The 18,544-nt window shown below is 46.1% G+C and overlaps 1 protein-coding gene across 2 annotated transcripts in view; it reads left to right on the forward strand.

Moving 5' to 3' along the window:
- Window positions 1-3,458: 3,458 nt before the first annotated feature.
- Window positions 3,459-18,544, forward strand: part of SERINC3 (serine incorporator 3) — a 31,693-nt gene continuing 16,607 nt past the window's right edge. For both annotated transcript variants that reach the window (XM_018574664.1, XM_018574658.1), the window contains exons 1-8: window positions 3,459-3,606; window positions 8,911-9,072; window positions 12,031-12,224; window positions 13,452-13,531; window positions 14,380-14,517; window positions 15,732-15,901; window positions 16,528-16,618; window positions 17,008-17,188. In XM_018574664.1, the coding sequence (XP_018430166.1) occupies window positions 3,568-3,606; window positions 8,911-9,072; window positions 12,031-12,224; window positions 13,452-13,531; window positions 14,380-14,517; window positions 15,732-15,901; window positions 16,528-16,618; window positions 17,008-17,188 (1,055 nt within the window). In that variant the 5' untranslated portion in view covers window positions 3,459-3,567. The remainder of the gene's footprint in view (window positions 3,607-8,910; window positions 9,073-12,030; window positions 12,225-13,451; window positions 13,532-14,379; window positions 14,518-15,731; window positions 15,902-16,527; window positions 16,619-17,007; window positions 17,189-18,544) is intronic.

Consider the following 18,544-nt stretch of genomic DNA (forward strand, 5'->3'; position numbering starts at 1 on the left):
AGTTCACCTTTTCATTTTCATCTGAAAAGTGAACTAACCCTTTAAACTCTTTACAAGAATTATTGTGGTCAGGAAGCTAATTATTTGTATTTTTGGAGACAAATACTCAGAACAAACAGCATTTTTGCAAACTGCATAGTCAAGCCATCATCATCAAATGACAGTGATCGTCAGCTGTGAGTCGACGTGTTTGGCTTTCAGCACCTTGACTGTGACCATGGCTGTTGGAAGCCATGCATTCACAGCAGGCATGCACTACATGTCAATGCACAAACTTCAGTACAGGCTCCCATGGGTACCTGCATGCATTTTTTACAGATGCCCTTCCAGTCAAATGAAACCTGATTTCTGGTTGGTGGTGTGCTTTTTTCCTGGATAATCCCTTTAAATAAATTCACCGATATTCTCTGAAGTCCCCAACACATTATTATGGGCTGCATTATCAGTTCTTCCACATCCTCCAATACATACTGTATAATCAGCTGAGGACATCTAGTGGATATTTCTAGGTATTGCAGGTACAACATTTGAACACTGCTCAGACACAACTGATGGAGCGTCATACTCACTGGTGTGACTTCTGTCCACAAGGAAGATGTGCCATGTCTCTTTGTTGCCCCAAGGCTCCGGTTTTGACATTCTGGGAATAATCAGAAGAAAGTAAAAGCTTTGTTTAGTATCAAAACTGTTGTGAAGGAAAACAAGAGATGACAACACAACCACTTTCGGGTCTTATTCTAATTGTGTGACTGTTGTGTTGAATATGAAAGCACAAGCCATAAAAATAGGCTTTTCTTTAGATCTTCAGGGCCCTGAGCATTCAACCTTTATGGAACCTTCACATTGATCATATAACCTTCATACACACAAATCTCAGCTCCTCTAGATGTCCTGAATTCTCCCAGTCTCTTTGCGTGTTCTGACCAAAAAACAGCCTATTAGAGGCTGCCGTCTAATGTCTGCCACCAACAAAAGTGGAAGGTCCTTCTTACGAGGTCTATGTATTGCGTAGACATAGACACTTCCCATTGGGTCCATCCATGGGACCCTCACATGGTTCTGAAGACTCCAGCGGTGGCAACAAGATCCAACCTCTATGGCATATCACTGGAAGACCTTCACATTGATCATACGACATCCAAACACACACAACCTCAGCTTCTCTAGATGTTCTGACTCCTCCCAATCTCTTTGCGTGTTCTGGCCAACAAACAGCCTATTAGAGGCTGCCATTTAATGTCTGCCGCCAACGTTAGTTCCATCAAAAGTGGAAGATCCTTCTTATGAGGTCTATGTAACTGCGTAGACACTTCCCATCTGGTCCATCCGTGGGGCCCTCACATAGTCCTGAAGACTCCAAAGGTGGCAATAGGATCCAACCTTTATGGCATATCACTGGAAGACCTTCACATTGATCATACGACCTCCATACAAACACAATCTCAGCTTCTCTAGATGTTCTGACTCCTCTCAATCTCTTTGCGTGTTCTGGCCAACAAACAGCCTATTAGAGGCTGCCGTCGAATGTCTGCCACCAACGTTAGTTCCTTCAAAAGTGGAAGATCCTTCTTATGAGTTCTATGTAACTGCGTAGACACTTCCCATTGGATCCATCGGTGGGGCCCTCACATAGTCCTGAAGACTCCAAAGGTGGCAATAGGATCCAACCTTTATGGCATAGCACTGGAAACCCTCCACATTGATCATGCAACCTCCATACACACACAACCTCAGCTTCTCTAGATTTTCTGACTCCTCCCAATCTCTTTGCGTGTTCTGGCCAACAAACAACCTATTAGAGGCTGCCATCTAATGCCTGCCGCCAACATTAGTTCCATCAAAAGTGGAAGATCCTTCTTATGAGGTCTATGTAACTGCGTAGACATAGACACTTCCCATCAGGTCCATCCATGGGACCCTCACATGGTCCTGAAGACTCCAGCAGTGGCAATAAGATCCAAACTTTATGGCATATCACTGGAAGACCTTCACATTGATCATACGACCTCCATACAAACACAATCTCAGCTTCTCTAGATGTTCTGACTCCTCTCAATCTCTTTGCGTGTTCTGGCCAACAAACAGCCTATTAGAGGCTGCCATCTAATGTCTGCCACCAACGTTAGTTCCATCAAAAGTGGAAGGTCCTTCTTATGAATTCTATGTAACTGCGTAGACACTTCCCATTGGATTCATCGGTGGGGCCCTCACATGATCCTGAAGACTCCAGCGGTGGCAATAAGATCCAACCTCTATGGCATATCACTAGAAGACCTTCACATTGATCATACGACATCCATACACACACAATCTCAGCTTCTCTAGATGTCCTGAATTCTCCCAGTCTCTTTGCGTGTTCTGGCTAACAAACAGCCTATTAGAGGCTGCCATTTAATGTCTGCTGCCAACATTAGCTCCACCAAAAGTGGAAGGTCCTCATCAACTACAGTCCTATGTGTCACTCCTAGGGGCAGAGCGGAGCACGGGAGGGGAGGAGAACCTGAACTCTGACACTATGGGCCCCCTTGCCGTCCTGCATTGTACCTGATGATGGCAGTGTGCTACCCTTGGCAGGAGAGCCATAGAGAAGAGGCTTCAGGGGACCGGTCACACAGATGGAGGGAGACTGCCAGAAAGAGGAATCAGGTAAGTATTACACCCTATTCCCCCTCCCCATAGACTTCCTGAGCATTTACCCCCTGCAGTGTGTAGTGGGGGGCAGTTTTTGTGTCATTCCCAGAGTTGGGTGTATATAAAGTCTGTAAATGAACTTCTCTTATTTGGTCCCTTTTGGTCTGTTAAATATACAATTGAAAGTGTGTTTTTTTTCTGTTCATGAAGTGCAATAAAACACCCGTCGATCCTGTCAGAAACCCAGTGCTGTGCGCTTTCCAGTCCTTGCTCAAATAATGTTATTAAGAAGTGCGTTAGGACTACATAACACCTCTGGAGATGAAGAGGGAGGTGTTCTGGAGTTCTAACACACTTCCTATCCTAGGGAGACAACGTTGCTCCTCCATAGCTACAGTGCAGCAGGTGTTGTCACCCTAGGACAGGTGGTGTGTCGCTGACAGGATTAACAGATGAAAATTAATTTAGAAACTGAAAAGGAATGCAGCCAACACACCTAAGGACTGGTAAGCTGCAATATGTGGCATTTCTGCTCAAATATTCGTTAAAATATTTAGGCTTTTCTGAGGTTTGTGTGGTTGAGCTTTCACCTACATTACATTGTACCTTGAATCATTCTAATATACATATAATAACACAAGGCCGGACTTTTGGCACCTTGGCTCAATGGCAGGTTACGGATCACAGGGAACAGGCTGTGGAACGGACTATTCCAGATGCGCATGCGCAGACACACCATCCTCACGCCTCAAAGAAAGGTGCTTCCTACTGCGCCTGCGCCAGTCGTTCTTCCTCCTGGAGACGATGGGTGGGGTCGGGCTGCAGAGAGGGGTGACGTAATCACGCAGAAGACGTCAGTGTCTGCAGAGAGACAGGAAGGGAAGGAAAGCTTATTGTTGTCTGCTTGTAAACAGAACTCGGGGAGCCGACTGCGATATGGGGGCCGTGCTGGGCATCTGCTCTGTCGCTAGCTGGGTAAGGAATTGTTTTATGGGGGAGCCTGGAAGTGTAAGCTGGTTATGGAGGTACCTGTCAGTGCCTAGGCTGGATATCTATTAGTAATGTCTAGTTATGGGGGTACCTGTCAGTCATGTCAGTGTCTAGGCTGGGTATCAGTAATGTCTAGTTTTGGGGGGCACCTATCAGTCATGTCAGTGTCTATATTGGGTATCTATTAGTCATGCCTTGTTGCTGGGGTACACAGTCATGTCAGGGTCTGGGTTGGGTATCTATTAGTAATGTCTAGTTTTGGGGTCACCTATCAGTCATGTCAGTATCTAGACTGGGTATCAGTAATGTCTAGTTTTGGGGGGCACCTATCAGTCATGTCAGTGTTGAGGCTGAGTATCTATTAGTTATGACTAGTTGCTGGGGTACACAGTCATGTCAGGGTCTAGACTAGGTATCTGTTAGTAATGTCTAGTTTTGGGGGTCACCTATCAATAATGTCAGTGTCTGGGTATCGATTAGTGATGCCTACATATGGGGGGTTATCTGTTATGTCAGTGTCTAGGCTAGGTATCTATTAGTCTTGTCTAGTAATGAGGGGCACATATCTGTGTCTGGGCTGGGTATCTATTAGTCATGTCTAGTAATGCGGGGTACATGTCTGGGCTGGGTATCCATTGGTGATGCCTAGTTACAGGGTTATCTGTCATTCAGTGACTAGGTTGGGTATCAGCCATGGCCTAGTTATGGAGGTTTCTGCCAATCATGCCACTGTCCAGGTTTTAGTATCTATTAGTCATGTCTAGTTATGTGACTCCTCTCTGTGATTATTGGTGTGTAGGTTGGGGTTTTGTTGGTCTTGCCTAGTTATGGGGGTATCTGTCAATCCTGCCACTATCTAACTTGTACTTGTCAGCCACGTTGGCGTATAGGATGGGTACATGTCAGCGTTGTTAGTGTATAGGATGGGTACTTGGTGGCCACGTTGGTGTATAGGACGGGTGCATGTCAGCCACGTGGGTGTATAGGACGGGTGCATGTCAGCCACGTTGGTGTATTGGATGGGTACATATCAGCCTGGTTGGTGTATAGGATGGGTACATGTCAGCCACGTTGGTGTACAGGATGGGTACATGTCAGCCTGGTTGGTGTGTAGGATGGGTACTTGTTAGCCACAGTGTGTGTAGGATGGGTACATGTCGGCCACGTTGGTGTGCAGATGGGCACATATCAGCCATGTTGGTGTATAGGATGGTTACATATCAGCCACGTTGGTGTATAGGATGGGTACAGATCAGCCACGTTGGTGTATAGGATGGGTACATGTCGGCCATGTTGGTGAGTAGGATGGGTGCATGTCAGCCACTTTGGGATATAGGATGGGTACTTGGTGGCCACGTTGGTGTGTAGGATGGGTACATGTCAGCCACGTTGGTGTGTAGGATGGGTACATGTCAGCCACGTTGGCGTATAGGATGGGTACATGTCAGCCACGTTGGTGTGTAGGATGGGTACATGTCAGCCACGTTGGCGTATAGGATGGGTGCATGTCAGCCTTGTTGGCATATAAGGTGGGTACATGTCAGCCACATTGGTGTATAGGATTGGTACTTGTCTGCCACGTTGGCGGGTAGGATGGGTACATGTTGGCCACGTTGGTGTGTAGGATGGGTACATGGCGGCCACGTTGGCGGGTATGATGGGTACATGGCGGCCACGTTGGTGCGTAGGATGGATACTTGGCGGCCACATTGGTGGGTAGGATGGGTACATGGCGGCCACGTTGGTGCGTAGGATGGATACTTGGCGGCCACATTGGTGGGTAGGATGGGTACATGGCGGCCACGTTGGTGCGTAGGATGGATACTTGGCGGCCACATTGGTGGGTAGGATGGGTACATGGCGGCCACGTTGGTGCGTAGGATGGATACTTGGCGGCCACATTGGTGGGTAGGATGGGTACATGGCGGCCACGTTGGTGCGTAGGATGGATACTTGGCGGCCACATTGGTGGGTAGGATGGGTACATGGCGGCCACGTTGGCGGGTAGGATGGGTACATGTCGGCCACATTGGTGTATAGGAATGGTACTTGGCGGCCACGTTGGTGTGTAGGATGGGTACTTGGCGGCCACGTTGGTGGGTAGGATGGGTACATGTCGGCCACATTGGTGTGTAGGATGGGTACTTGGTGGCCACGTTGGTGTGTAGGATGGGTACATGTCGGCCACATTGGTGTGTAGGATGGGTACTTGGCGGCCACGTTGGTGCGTAGGATGGATACTTGGCGGCCACATTGGCGGGTAGGATGGGTACATGTCGGCCACATTGGTGTATAGGATGGGTACTTGGCGGCCACATTGGTGTATAGGATGGGTACTTGGCGGCCACGTTGGTGTGTAGGATGGGTACTTGGCGGCCCCGTTGGGGTAAAGGCGGACGTTGGTGTGTAGGATGGGTACTTGGCGGCCACGTTGGTGTATAGGATGGGTACTTGGCGGCCACGTTGGTGTGTAGGATGGGTACTTGGCGGCCACGTTGGTGTGTAGGATGGGTACCTGTCAGCCATGTTGATCAGCCATGCCAGTGTCACCAAGTCATTATGGAACAGTCCTTGTAAGGAAGGCCACTCTTCAGTCCTATGTGCCCCTGTATTGGAGGGAAGATGATGTTGGTCTACATTGAGTTCTCACTAGTCACCGAGCTCATCACATGTCAGACCGCACAGCTCGCCTCCTGTTATGGTTCTGAAGATGATTGTATATTGTGTATGACAAACATAGAACACAGCAGGATAAGAATCTTTATTTTCATGGCGGTTCTTTCCAGTCCTGTGAGAGCTGTAAATTCTGGTCACATGACTATAAAACGGAGATCCTTATCCTCCTGCTAAATCTTTGTGAATTGTCTTCTGTTCTGTGCATTGACCTTTTCACTTTCACTTCTCTTATCTGGAGCTAAGTACTCATGACTGACCCAAAGCGAAAACAAAAAGCCGTTCTTCACAAGAGCCAATCGCGTGCCACCCTTTCTGCGCTGGCCGCCTGGACCTGAAAACTGTTTGTTTGCTACAAGAGAAAGCACAACGTTTCCTTACTTCAGATTCCATCTAGCTGCCTCCATACACGTCAGTCCTGTATGGTATGAGGAAGCGTGTTACCGTCTTCATTACGGCCACATATGACGTGTTTTAGGGGCCTTTTTATAAAGCATTGACTGCAAACATTCACTGGAGGTGAATCAGTCACTGTCATTTAAAGCTGAATCTCCCAGAACCACTCTGGTATTGTTGAATACAGGAAGTCCTGACTTCTTCCCATACATTTGTTTGGTGAGGCCATTTACAGGGCAGTAATGTTTAGATAGAGGCGACCTATGACCCCATCACACAAGCCGAAATAAACTGTAAAAGTCGTGCCGAGGAGACGTTCTTGTTCCGTAACTGTCCCTGCTGGCTGCTAGATAAAAGGGCAGATCCGGGGTCCTTTTATCTATTTGTCCAGCAATAGCAGATGGTTCTTATCTGGACAAGGAGACATCTTCTGACTGGCAAAGATTAAACAGGAAGTACAGCCATGCCAACAGCAGACTCAAGTTATATTCTGCGGGTAGAAGAGATTCTCCGACAGATGTACAGTACGTGTACCCCGGAGTACACATGCCCAATGGTCATCTGAGACTCACTAACTGCCTGCATGTCACAGTGTGAGAATGACTTTGTATGCCAGATGTATGCCGGATGTAATATTAGTATATTAGTGTGCCTGCATATTGAAGGGGTGAACTGCTGATTGACTTCTGTGCGTTGGGGGAATGTGCATTGCATGCGCTGGCATGGTGCCCTTCATTTTGAGCAGCTCCCGAACAATATATGTTGTGTTGCTGTGTAAAAATTGTGTGGCATGTCTTTAAAAAAAAAAAGTACATGTGAGGCACTGGATTCATGTATTCAGAAAATCAGTCGGAACGTGATAAAGCACAATGGCTCCGGTGAGGATGCTTCCAACAAACACGGAACATACTACATACAAGGGAATACAGGGTTGAAGATATACACCTATATACAATCAAATAAAAGGGCCAAACAAGGCCGAGCGAGAGTCCAAAAAGGTTTAATAGTGCAAACAGGTTCCTAAATGACAACACAGAACATCCAACGCATTTCGGGGGTTTGAAGACCTCCCCCTTCTTCATGACTTTACCCCTTTAAGGACCAAGCTTCAGATGCTTGTCATTCAGTTAAGGACCAAAGGAATTTTTGCTGTGTGTGTTCAACCACAATTTCCATCTTTCTCATTTATTGCACCAACACATGTTCTATTTCGGTTTTTTTAAAGGACTAAAAAGGGGCATTAAATTGATGTGACATGCAAGTCATACCTATAGAAGTTCCCATTTAGCGCATGACAAGCTTAAACCCTTGAGGACCCATGAAGGGATTATTCCATCATGGGTAATTTTGCCACGGACAATCATGATGGAATCATTCCATTGTGGGTCCTTGTGGCATGGACAATCATGATGGAATCATTCCATTGTGGGTCCTTGTGGCACGGACAATCATGATGGAATCATTCCATTGTGGGTCCTTGTGGCATGGACAATCATGATGGAATAATTCCATTGTGGGTCCTTGTGGCACGGACAATCATGATGGAATAATCCCATTGTGGGTCCTTGTGGCACGGACAATCATGATGGAATAATCCCATTGTGGGTCCTTGTGGCACAGACAACCATGATGCCATAATCCCATTGTGGGTCCTTGTGGCACGGACAACCATGATGGAATAATCCCATTGTGGGTCCTTGTGGCATGGACAATCATGATGGAATAATTCTGTTGTGGGTCCTTTTAAGGGGTTAAATATGGCAGGTAGTATTATGGACTGAAAAACTGGAACACATCACCAGGGATTAGATACTTTGAGGATATAGTCAACATCGGTGAATAAGGAAAAACCTTTTTATTTGCAGATTCACTGATGTTGGCTATACCCTACACAGCAAGTAATGAATCCCTGGCATTGTTTTTTTTTTAATGGACTGCCTTAAAGCAGAACTCTTGGAATCATTTTTCTTAATCCTTGCAGTGGGGCTATGCCCACAAAGAGTTTTGTGTTCTACCTTGGGGGGAATTAAAGGAGATGTAAAGTCCCAGCATACACTATCCTGTTATGACATCAGCATTGTAATAGGATTACATAGTGGAGATGTGTCTGATAATACAATCAAAGCTTACATAAGAAAATCCCTTCTATGTAGTGAGTGCTGCCTTCCGTCCTCGTACCATAACTGCAGACCATTCATTACGGCTCTTCTCTCGTTGCAGATTCCATGCCTGTGCAGTGGTGCCACGTGTATCTTGTGCCGCTGCTGCCCCAGCTCCGGTAACTCCACGGTGACCCGTCTCATCTATGCATTCCTAATGTTGCTGGGCACTTTCCTGTCCTGCCTCATGCTCACCCCCGGGATATCGGACCAGCTGAAAAAGGTAGGTCATTTATCGAATGGTGGCCAACTAGGCTCATTCCCAAAACAGACATTTTCATGGGCAACACAGCGTTCTGCTTGCAGTGTCTATAACACCCCATTCACACTGAGCTACATTTAAAAAAGCGTTGATTAGAGCTGAGCGATTATTTGAGCGGATATCACGCTACAAATCGCTCAGTGTGAATGGGGTTTAATACATGAGGCTGGCTGTAGTTTTCAGGAAACAGCAGTAGAGGAGCTTTCTAAATCCAGTATTATTTTCTGGAATATTGACTATATAATGTTAAAACATTCTCCATGCTGCAAGTAAAAAAAAGTAGCTGCTGAACTGCTAGAAATCCAGCAAACTTCTTGTAGTGAGCTGACAACACTGCCTCTGCTGCATTGAAAACCAAAGCAGTGTTGTCAGCCCTGCCTTAGTTCTCTCCTGCTGGACTACAGAATACCTCTCTCTCTCTCTCCTCATCTCGATAACTTAAGTTGGATGTGTTCTGTAGTCCAGCAGGACTGCACATAACCTGATGCCATACGTGTTTTATTAATGACTTTCTCCTTTAATTAAAGCTGACCTCTGGCCTTCCCTTCAGTCTTGCACAGTTGTACAGGCTCTTCTCCTGGACTAAGGACCCATTCACACCATCCAGTGCGTTCATGTTACATTTCCGTGTCATGAACCCACTGGATCGCATAATCAAAACCTCCCCGCGTCCTGGGGCGGGCAGGGGCGAAGCGGTGCCATTCATTTAATTGGCACCGCAGATATGCCTCTTGCCCGCAGTGTGATTGCACCGCACTGGAACACAGGGCATTGCTGTATCAAGCGTTCTGGTGTGGGCAATCGCACTGTGGGTGGAAGGCTTGTCTGCGGTGCCATTGAAATGAATGGCACAACCACCCCCCCTCCTGCCTCAGAATGCGGGAAAGCTTTGGTTATGTGATCCAGTGCGTTCATGGCATGGAAATGTGAATGTGATCCAGTCACAACTGTGACATGAACACACTGGATGGTGAGAACTAAAATAGCTTACTCTGATTTCACTGCACACTGTGAGCTTCTCACTATGTGCATTAGAAGTGGCAGCACCTCAGATGGAGCCCGCCTCATTTCCAGGCTGGAGGTTGTCCAGCATCGTGTAGCCCTTTCCCCCCAGCAGCCTGACTGTCCCTAGCTCGTCGCTCTCATTCATTGTATTTTAGTTCTTTCAATCATGGAAGCTCGGCATCACATGTGGGCATTACCACAGCTTCCTGTTTTCAGTACGCTATGTACAGCACCCTCCCGACCCCTCTCACCAGCCATGATCTGCCTGATTGCATGGAGAAGCACAAAGACCCAGTGATGATATCACTGTCTTTAAAATATGATATGTAGTGCAAACAGGTTTTCTTTAACATCGTACTTAGCATGATCATGAGTAGGAATCGGGGAAGGCAAAATTGGCTTCAGCTTTAAGCTGGTCTCATTTATGGACTTGGTCTCCTGTTGTATTCTCACAGTCAGTGGCGTAACAGTCACCATAGCGACCCAGGCGGCCGCTATGGGCCCTGGGGCACAGGGGGGCCCGGCCAGGACATTCCTGATGCCCTGCGGGCCGTCTGGGTCGCTTTGGCATCTCACGCTGGTGGATGTCACTGGCGGCTGTGAAGAGAGATGTGCCGCTGTTCAGATCTCTGACAGTGATCTGTGCAGGGGCACGTTCCGCTCCACAGCCGCTGCTGAGTCAGTGAGAGCCAGCAGCGGCGGTGGAGGAGGAGGTGGGGGCCGGGGTTGGCTTCAGAGGAGGAGACGGGGCCCAGCGACGGGGGAGGGCCCGGTGACGGGCGGAAGAGGCGGGGTTCATCACTGACGGTGGAGGAAGAGGAGGCGGACAGGTAAGGAGTGTGGCCAGCCCACCTTAGGGTAAACCTGCAGAACCCACCTTGGAGAGTTTATGGTGGGCTCTGCAGGGTCACCCTCAGGTGGGCTGTGTGGGATCTCAATTGGGCTCTGCAAGGGGTGTAACTAGAGATCGAAGGGGCCCCATGCAAAATCTTGCTCTGGGGCCATGTGATTTCTAGTTACGCCTCTGCTCACAGTATATATTGTCTAGGTTTCTCTTTTTATCCTCTCCTCAGTCACTCATCGGCACTAGAGGAATGTAATGAGCCTGTTGATTATTGCTGAGCTCGGCAATACAGCTGAATCATTACAATGACATTTGGAATTTTCATAAGAAGAAGGTGATGAAGCTGATTTATACTTCTTGGCATGTATAGTAACACCTTGTGTGTGTGCAGGCCTTTACTATACACAGCCTTCATTAGCAGCTTAGGTCACAGGGTAGATTCTATTTCGGTTCTAGGGTGTTCATTGAACACGTTTATATGGAAAAGAAACCAAAAGACTCCAGCTTAATATAAATGAATACAGAGAACTTTTCTAATACAGAAGAATAAAACAACTTTGTTTGAGGTTTAACTCCTCCTTGTAGCAATTAGCAGCAAGGAGTTCATGTATACAGCTCAATCTTTAGTCTTTGTCCTTCTAGTATCAACTCATAATGGTTTTTTTTTCTGCTAGTCACATGCTGCATATGTAATGGCATTTAGCCCCGAGCTTAATACCTCTGATCACATGTTTGCATGCTTCTTGTTTATCCCATGGAGATTATAACTCGGAGAGCTATGCATCAGAATATACAATGCAAGCCAGCAGTATGTCATGAAAGAGGACCTGTCTTCCTTTTTGTTTTGCCAATATACAGTTTTGGGTTATGTCCAATTTTGATTTATTTGTGGGCTACACAAGTATCTAATTAGTAGAGTACTAATTAATACTAATACCTAATTAATACTTAGCAGATTTTATAGAGATCCTTTGAAATCAAACTGTCTGGTGTGTGGTGTTTAGTTTGTTGTCTGCAACCAAGAAGAAGCAGAGTCTTTTCCTGTTGTAATATTCTTTCACATTCTGCAGATCCCGGGGTTCTGTGAAGGAGGCCGTGGCACAACTATTCCCAGTGTTAATGGCTATGTGGACTGTGACGTGCTGGTCGGTTATAAGGCTGTGTATCGCGTAAGCTTCGCCATGACCCTTTTCTTCCTAGTCTTCTCCTTGCTCATGATTGGAGTGAAGACCAGCAAGGACCCCCGGGCTGCAATACACAATGGGTAAGTAGAGGTTTGTCTGTCGTACCACATACACCTCGTGTGCTGCTTTCCTGCAGATCTGTCTGTATACTGCCATCTTTGCTCTAAAAAAACAACACCCTAAAGCATATCTAAACCCCAGAACATAGATGATAATGTATCATAATAAGCATAATGCAAAACTGCAAAATATTGCAGTTTTGCAGGTCCTTAGATGTGTTAGCTGTACTAGTTCTCCTTTTATTGTTCAATCTGTGATCATGCATGTTACATCCTGTCCTTGGGTCTATGGAGGAGCAGTGGTGTTACCCTAGAACAGGGATGGCCAAACTGCAGCCCTCCAGCTGTGGTGGAACTACAAATCCCATGAGGCTTTGCAAGATTCTCACAGCCACAGACATAACTCTCGGAGAGAGATGCTTCATGGGATTTGTAGTTTCACCACAGCTGGAGGGCCCCAGGACAATGTGTTAGAACTACAGAACATCTACCCTTCTTTATAAGAAAAATGCCTCTAGAAGTCCTACACGTTGTGTATAAGACTGTTATGGGTAGCTTGATGAGGCCGGCACAGACTTCTATTCTTATGATAGGACGGGCACAGAGACCAAATCATTCTAGGCATCTGCTTCCGGAAATCAACCAACTGGCACGTTGGCACCACTACATGCTTCAGAAACCAAGGAGACAAAAAATGGTAATAGTTTATGTTCAGAGGTCTAACCAGATCTTGTATTAGGAACTACAAAGAGCTTTGGAGTACATAGAATGCTACAACTAAACACAATGCCACCCAATGGCTAGCAGGTGTATTGAGCCATTCAGCTCAGTACACTGTATATGCCTTCTCTTTCCGGGTCCAGGACCACCTCCCAAGCCTCTCCTTTAACCGCCAATGTGAGCACAGCCTAAAATGGGAGTGTGAGAAAATCAGCAAACTTTCCCCAATCATCTTCCAGAAAAAAAACCTGAGAGATGATTGGAGTAGGATTGCACCGGTTTGATGTGACTACTTTCTGTCAATATTAATACCTGTATATTTTGTATGTATCCGGATGACATTTACTTTTAATACACTGTAATTTTCTTGTTTCTTTGTCCACCACGTGGTAAATAAAGTTTCACATTTCTCTCATTTTAAATTCTTGTCATTCTGTCAACCTTGTAAAGTGGCTCCTAGGTTAAAACAAAGGCAACTTTTTCTTCAGTCACTTTGATAATGTTTTATTGGACTTGATTTTGTTACAGGTTCTGGTTCTTTAAAGTGTTGGCCATTGTTGGTATAATGGTGGGAGCTTTCTACATTCCAGAGGGACCCTTTACTAGAAGTAAGTAAAAATGACCTGTTTGGTTATCATTGATTACACTGGTCAACACACTTTTTCTGGCATAAGCTATTCCAACGGTTTTAAGGTCATTTTGGGGTGCTGATTCCAAATCTGGAATCTTCACTGTTCATCTTCACTGTTGTCTCTACTCTGACCTCACTGGAGCTTCCTCATGTTCTTATCCAGCCTCTAATAGTGTCCTCCTCTGATCCTTCTCTCAGCCCATCACAATCACCCCTTCCCTTTATTACTCAGAAACATATAGATCCATCTGTTTCCTGAAAAGTTAACACATACATGAACTATTTTAGTGAGACCGGGTGATAGGATCGTGAAGTGTAAGAACCGCAGTACACAGGAGCTCCAATGTCCACAGGATCTTCAGGGAAAGAACACACTGATGATATCGCCGCCCGCAATTCAGAGCCGTGGAGGGTCACGTGGTCTAACATGCCAGCTTCAGGTCATGTGAGCCATGGATCATGTGCAGCAGGGGAACTACAAGCCCCCAAAATTTGACCTGTGAATGGTCCTTATGCCACTGGGGGCTGTGATGAAGAAGTGACCGTAAGTTTAGTCTGGGCTAGCGTTAGCCCTGACGGGGCTTCATAATAGATTTGCTGTTCAGGCAGCACCCAGAGTTTGGTCAAAAGTCACGGCCATGTTACGGTCACTTACAGAAATATCATCAGACTTAGAAAATAGTATCACACAGTTCATGGTAAGGCAAGTCATAGAAAACATTGGGCGCTGATAAAACTAAGGACTGGCTGCTCAGAAAAAAATGCTGATCTATTTTTTGACTGGAGTTACTCTTTAATATGTGGTCTCCTTTTCCCCCACTCTAGCTTGGTTTGTCTTTGGATCAGGAGGGGCTTTTTCCTTCATCCTCATCCAGTTGGTGTTGCTTGTGGACTTTGCGCATTCCTGGAATGAGTCCTGGGTGGAGCGCATGGACGAGGGGAATTCCAAATGCTGGTATGCAGGTACGTATCACACTAGAGGTTATACAGGTTTACATTGAAATACAATTTTTGTTTTTTGCTTTACAAGGGTTTAGTTTAGACAAGGTTCACACTGCCAATTATTCCAACTTACTCCAGCGTGTTTTTATATATAAGCGTATGTGAGACAGAGCAAAGCACGGCACATTCCCTTGGTGTAGATACATTTCTAGATGGCTTGAGTGCAAGCAGAAGTGTCAGGTACAAGTGCAATATCCTGCACATTGAGGTCATGTTTCTGGGTCCATCTCATTCAAGTATCATGTGCAGGAAACCCATCTAAGCATAAGGGACATCTGATCTGTATGTAGCCTTATGAAACTCTATCACCTTAAGACAATGGAGAAAAATGTCAGTGGAAATCGACTGCTAAAAGAGTTGTTGGATGGAAAACCACAGATTTAAAGTGAACATATCTTCTGTTACGCAGGGCATAGTAACAGGTTAACTTTAACCTACTTCTTTGTATGCCCCCCATCCCTTTGCTCACCTCATTCACTGGGATTAAGCAGAGCTGACTTCTAGGTATGGGATCATGTGACATGCTAGTGCTAAGCGATTGGCCGGTGCTGTCACGCGGGGATGAGGAAGCATTCCTCAGTCCTGGGAGAGTTCTAACAAGGATAGATTAGGATATTACGAAGCACTCCTGGAAGCTAATGATATGCCAGAGGAATACTAGAGGAACCTGTTGCTTTGCTTATATGGCAATTTTCCAGTGCCAAGATGATGTCTTTGAAAGTGCAGAGGAGCCTGAGCTACCTGATCTCTTCATTCTTGTCAGCATGAAGGAACCAGACATAAAACGATTTTTGCCGAATGAGGCAACAGATGTCTGGCAGCCACTTTTAGGTCAACCAGTATCGTAAACAGTTGGTACCAATAATTTACAGCCATCAGGTTTGAGTCAGGGATGTCACACAAGGCATACATATGCATGCTCAGTGCAGGAAATGGTAGCAAATCATGCTAGTTTATGCCATAGCCTTTCTACAGAACATATCTTCCAACTGATTCCTTAGTTATAAGAGAGGAATGTAATGCTAATGAGTACAAATACAGCTGTATATAAAGCTTATCTGCTAAAAGGGATTCCATACTTCAACCTTCGATGACACAACCCTTGAACTCTCTCAGCGTTTGTGAATTTCTATCTGTTGGATATGTATCAGATAATCTCCTTTTGTATCTTCTAGTCTTGCTGTCGGTCACCGGCCTGCTGTACATTGCATCAATAACATTCTTCGCCCTCCTCTATGTATTCTACACTGTGCCTGGGGATTGTGCTATGAACAAATTCTTCATCAGTTTCAACATGATCCTCTGCTTGATCGTATCGGTCATCTCAATCCTTCCCAAAGTTCAGGTACAGTCCACAGGAGTTGGCATGGCTTGGTAGCTGTAGGGCAAAAGAGATCACTTCTTAAAGCATGCAAGGGCAGTACCACTGTGATGTGCTGCCAGTACTGAATGGTGCCATGAACTGTATCATTCAGTCCTGGCAGCACATCTCAGCAGTACTGTGTGAAGTGATCCTGTGTATATTCATTTTTCTTAACTGTCTGCAGAGTTGAAAAGCACATAAGAGGCTCATACATAATGATCACGTACCTTGTACAAACCCCCCCATCCACCGCCACCTTCCCTCAGGAGCCGCAAAGCCCAAAGTGCTCCTCTTGTGCAGCACTGAGTCGGTTAGTACTGATGTCTATGCTGTAATACACAGACGTTTAGGTTGTAGCTCTATAGCCTGGCTGCTTTTATAAAGGCTTAAAGTAAGAAAGCTGGCCGGGTGTGATGGTAACCCATTGCAGTCCACCTACTGACAGGTTAGGTACTATGGGGTACTACACCATGCACATCACTCTTTGCTTTACCAATAAAGCCAGATAATCTTTGTCAGTTACCCAGCATCTTGCATATAATTTGCAGTAATGTGTCACTAAATTTGGCAATGCCAGAAATAATGCGTGTTTGCTCTGTGTATTGCAGGAAGGTCAACCACGCTCTGGGCTCCTTCAGTCCTCTGTGATTACCCTGTACACCGTTTACCTGACCTGGTCTGCCATATCCAATGAGCCTGGTAAGTGTTCTTGAAGTTTTGGCTGGATTTTCACTTTAACAACATGCGGTTATTGTGTTATGTGAAAGGACATTTTGGAGCTCGGTGTTAATTGCTCGTAGCTTGGAAGATCCAAAGTTATGTGTATATGGGCTTTTATCCCAGTTTTTGATGTCTCCTTTAAATGTAGGAGGCAGCTTAGAGCACCATGTAGGTCTCTTGACCCACAAATTTTGTTTCTTCTACTCGCTTTCTGGGTAAAATGCGTTAGTGAGAGTAAGTCCTAGGTGGGACTACAAGAGGCTGACATCATCAGTGTGTCCGGTTTCTTTGCATATTTCATATTTATTGTAGACAGTCTGTTCCCCTTCTTTAAACACACAGTTGTTTTTTTTTCTCCTGATTTTTAGATCGTACATGTAACCCAAGCTTGATGGCCATCCTGAACAAGATTACAGCTCCTACACTGAGTCCTCCAAATGGGACCTTCCCGGCAGGTCCCACACCCGAGCCTATAAAGTCCCTGCAGTGGTGGGATACTCAGAGCATCATCGGCCTGGTCCTGTTTGTGCTGTGCCTTCTGTATTCCAGGTGAGAGCCAGGTTGCCAGAAGCGGGGAATGGGTGTTTTTCTGCATGATTTCAGTAAAACAAGTCTAAACCAGAGGTGGACATGCAGAAATATTCTCTTCTTTCAAAGCTTTTAGTACCATATCAAACCAGTTAGCCATTTGTTTACATTTTAAATGTCCCGCCTAACAGTAAACACCACAACAGGCCTCCCTACTCCATTTTGGATTGAGTTGGGAAGGGTTAAAACCTGCTGTCTTTTTTTTGTTTGCCATGTGTATCACTAAGGAGATCTCCTTTTGCTTTCTGTCCTGTAGACTCAACAGGAAGTGAGAGAATATCTTTCCAATGTGATGCAAATCCCCTCTTAGGCAGTTGTTACGGAAACCAATTTCTCCTCTACTTCTGCTCTGGGATAAAGTTTTGGATTTGCTCTCACTTTCATTTCCTGTGACATTGGTGTAGAGTAATCTGTAAATTCAGGGCCAGCGCTCTTCTTTACCCCTTTCGCTGTCAAGGACGTATGGCATACGGACCTACAAAAGTGCTTCCAGCTGGCCAGCTCAGTATGCCGCACGGACCTGGCATTTACAGTTCTACTATAAGCTGATGGTCGCTTTAGCCGCCGGCATCTGGAGTCTCTCATCCCTCTCTGGAGCCATCCCAGGGAGGGATGAGAGACTCCATGGATCCCCACTGCTTGTAGGGTCAGTGGCGTCGGGGGGGTCCCGGGAACGAGCGGCGGCTGGCCGCAATTCAGGATGGCCGAGCGTCTTCTGGTCTGAAGCGCCGTCAACCTGTCCGGTTTTTGGTGGACAGCGGCTCTGTGTAGCGTGGCCGAGCGGGGGATCGTTAAATATCAATGATATTTAACGATCCCTCTGTGCAGAGCAAACACCGGAGTGATCGTCTGATCACTCCGGTGTTTGTAAATAACTGGGGACACATAGTACTATGTGTGCCCAGTTATGAATGAACAGGCTGCGATCTACATCACAGCCTGTTCATTCAAGAATTTATGAATGGGGACTAGCACTCACTACAGAGGCTCCTCCCCATTCAGAAACTAAATCCGTTCGGCTATTCATTTCAGCCGTACACCGACTGAAATCAGCCGTACAACGGCTTTCTGCGGCTGGTTTCGGGTCGGCCGAAGTGCAGGCTACTCGGCAGGCTACTCGTTGCTGTTCGGCCTATTCTCATAGGGCCCAAACAGCAGTGAGTGAATAGCCAATTGTCGGAGAGTGCCCTTCGGCTCAGCTATTCTATTCTGCTCGGTACCTCTGTGGTACCGAGCAGAATAGAAAAAGTAGAGAAAAATGAGAAAATGATTGGGCGGAGCTAGCAGTGACAGCTAGCTCCGCCAAACTTTTTCTAT

The sequence above is a fragment of the Nanorana parkeri genome, unplaced genomic scaffold, assembly GCF_000935625.1.
Source record: "Nanorana parkeri isolate BGI_ZX_2015 unplaced genomic scaffold, ASM93562v1 scaffold50, whole genome shotgun sequence".
Lineage (NCBI taxonomy): Eukaryota > Metazoa > Chordata > Amphibia > Anura > Dicroglossidae > Nanorana > Nanorana parkeri.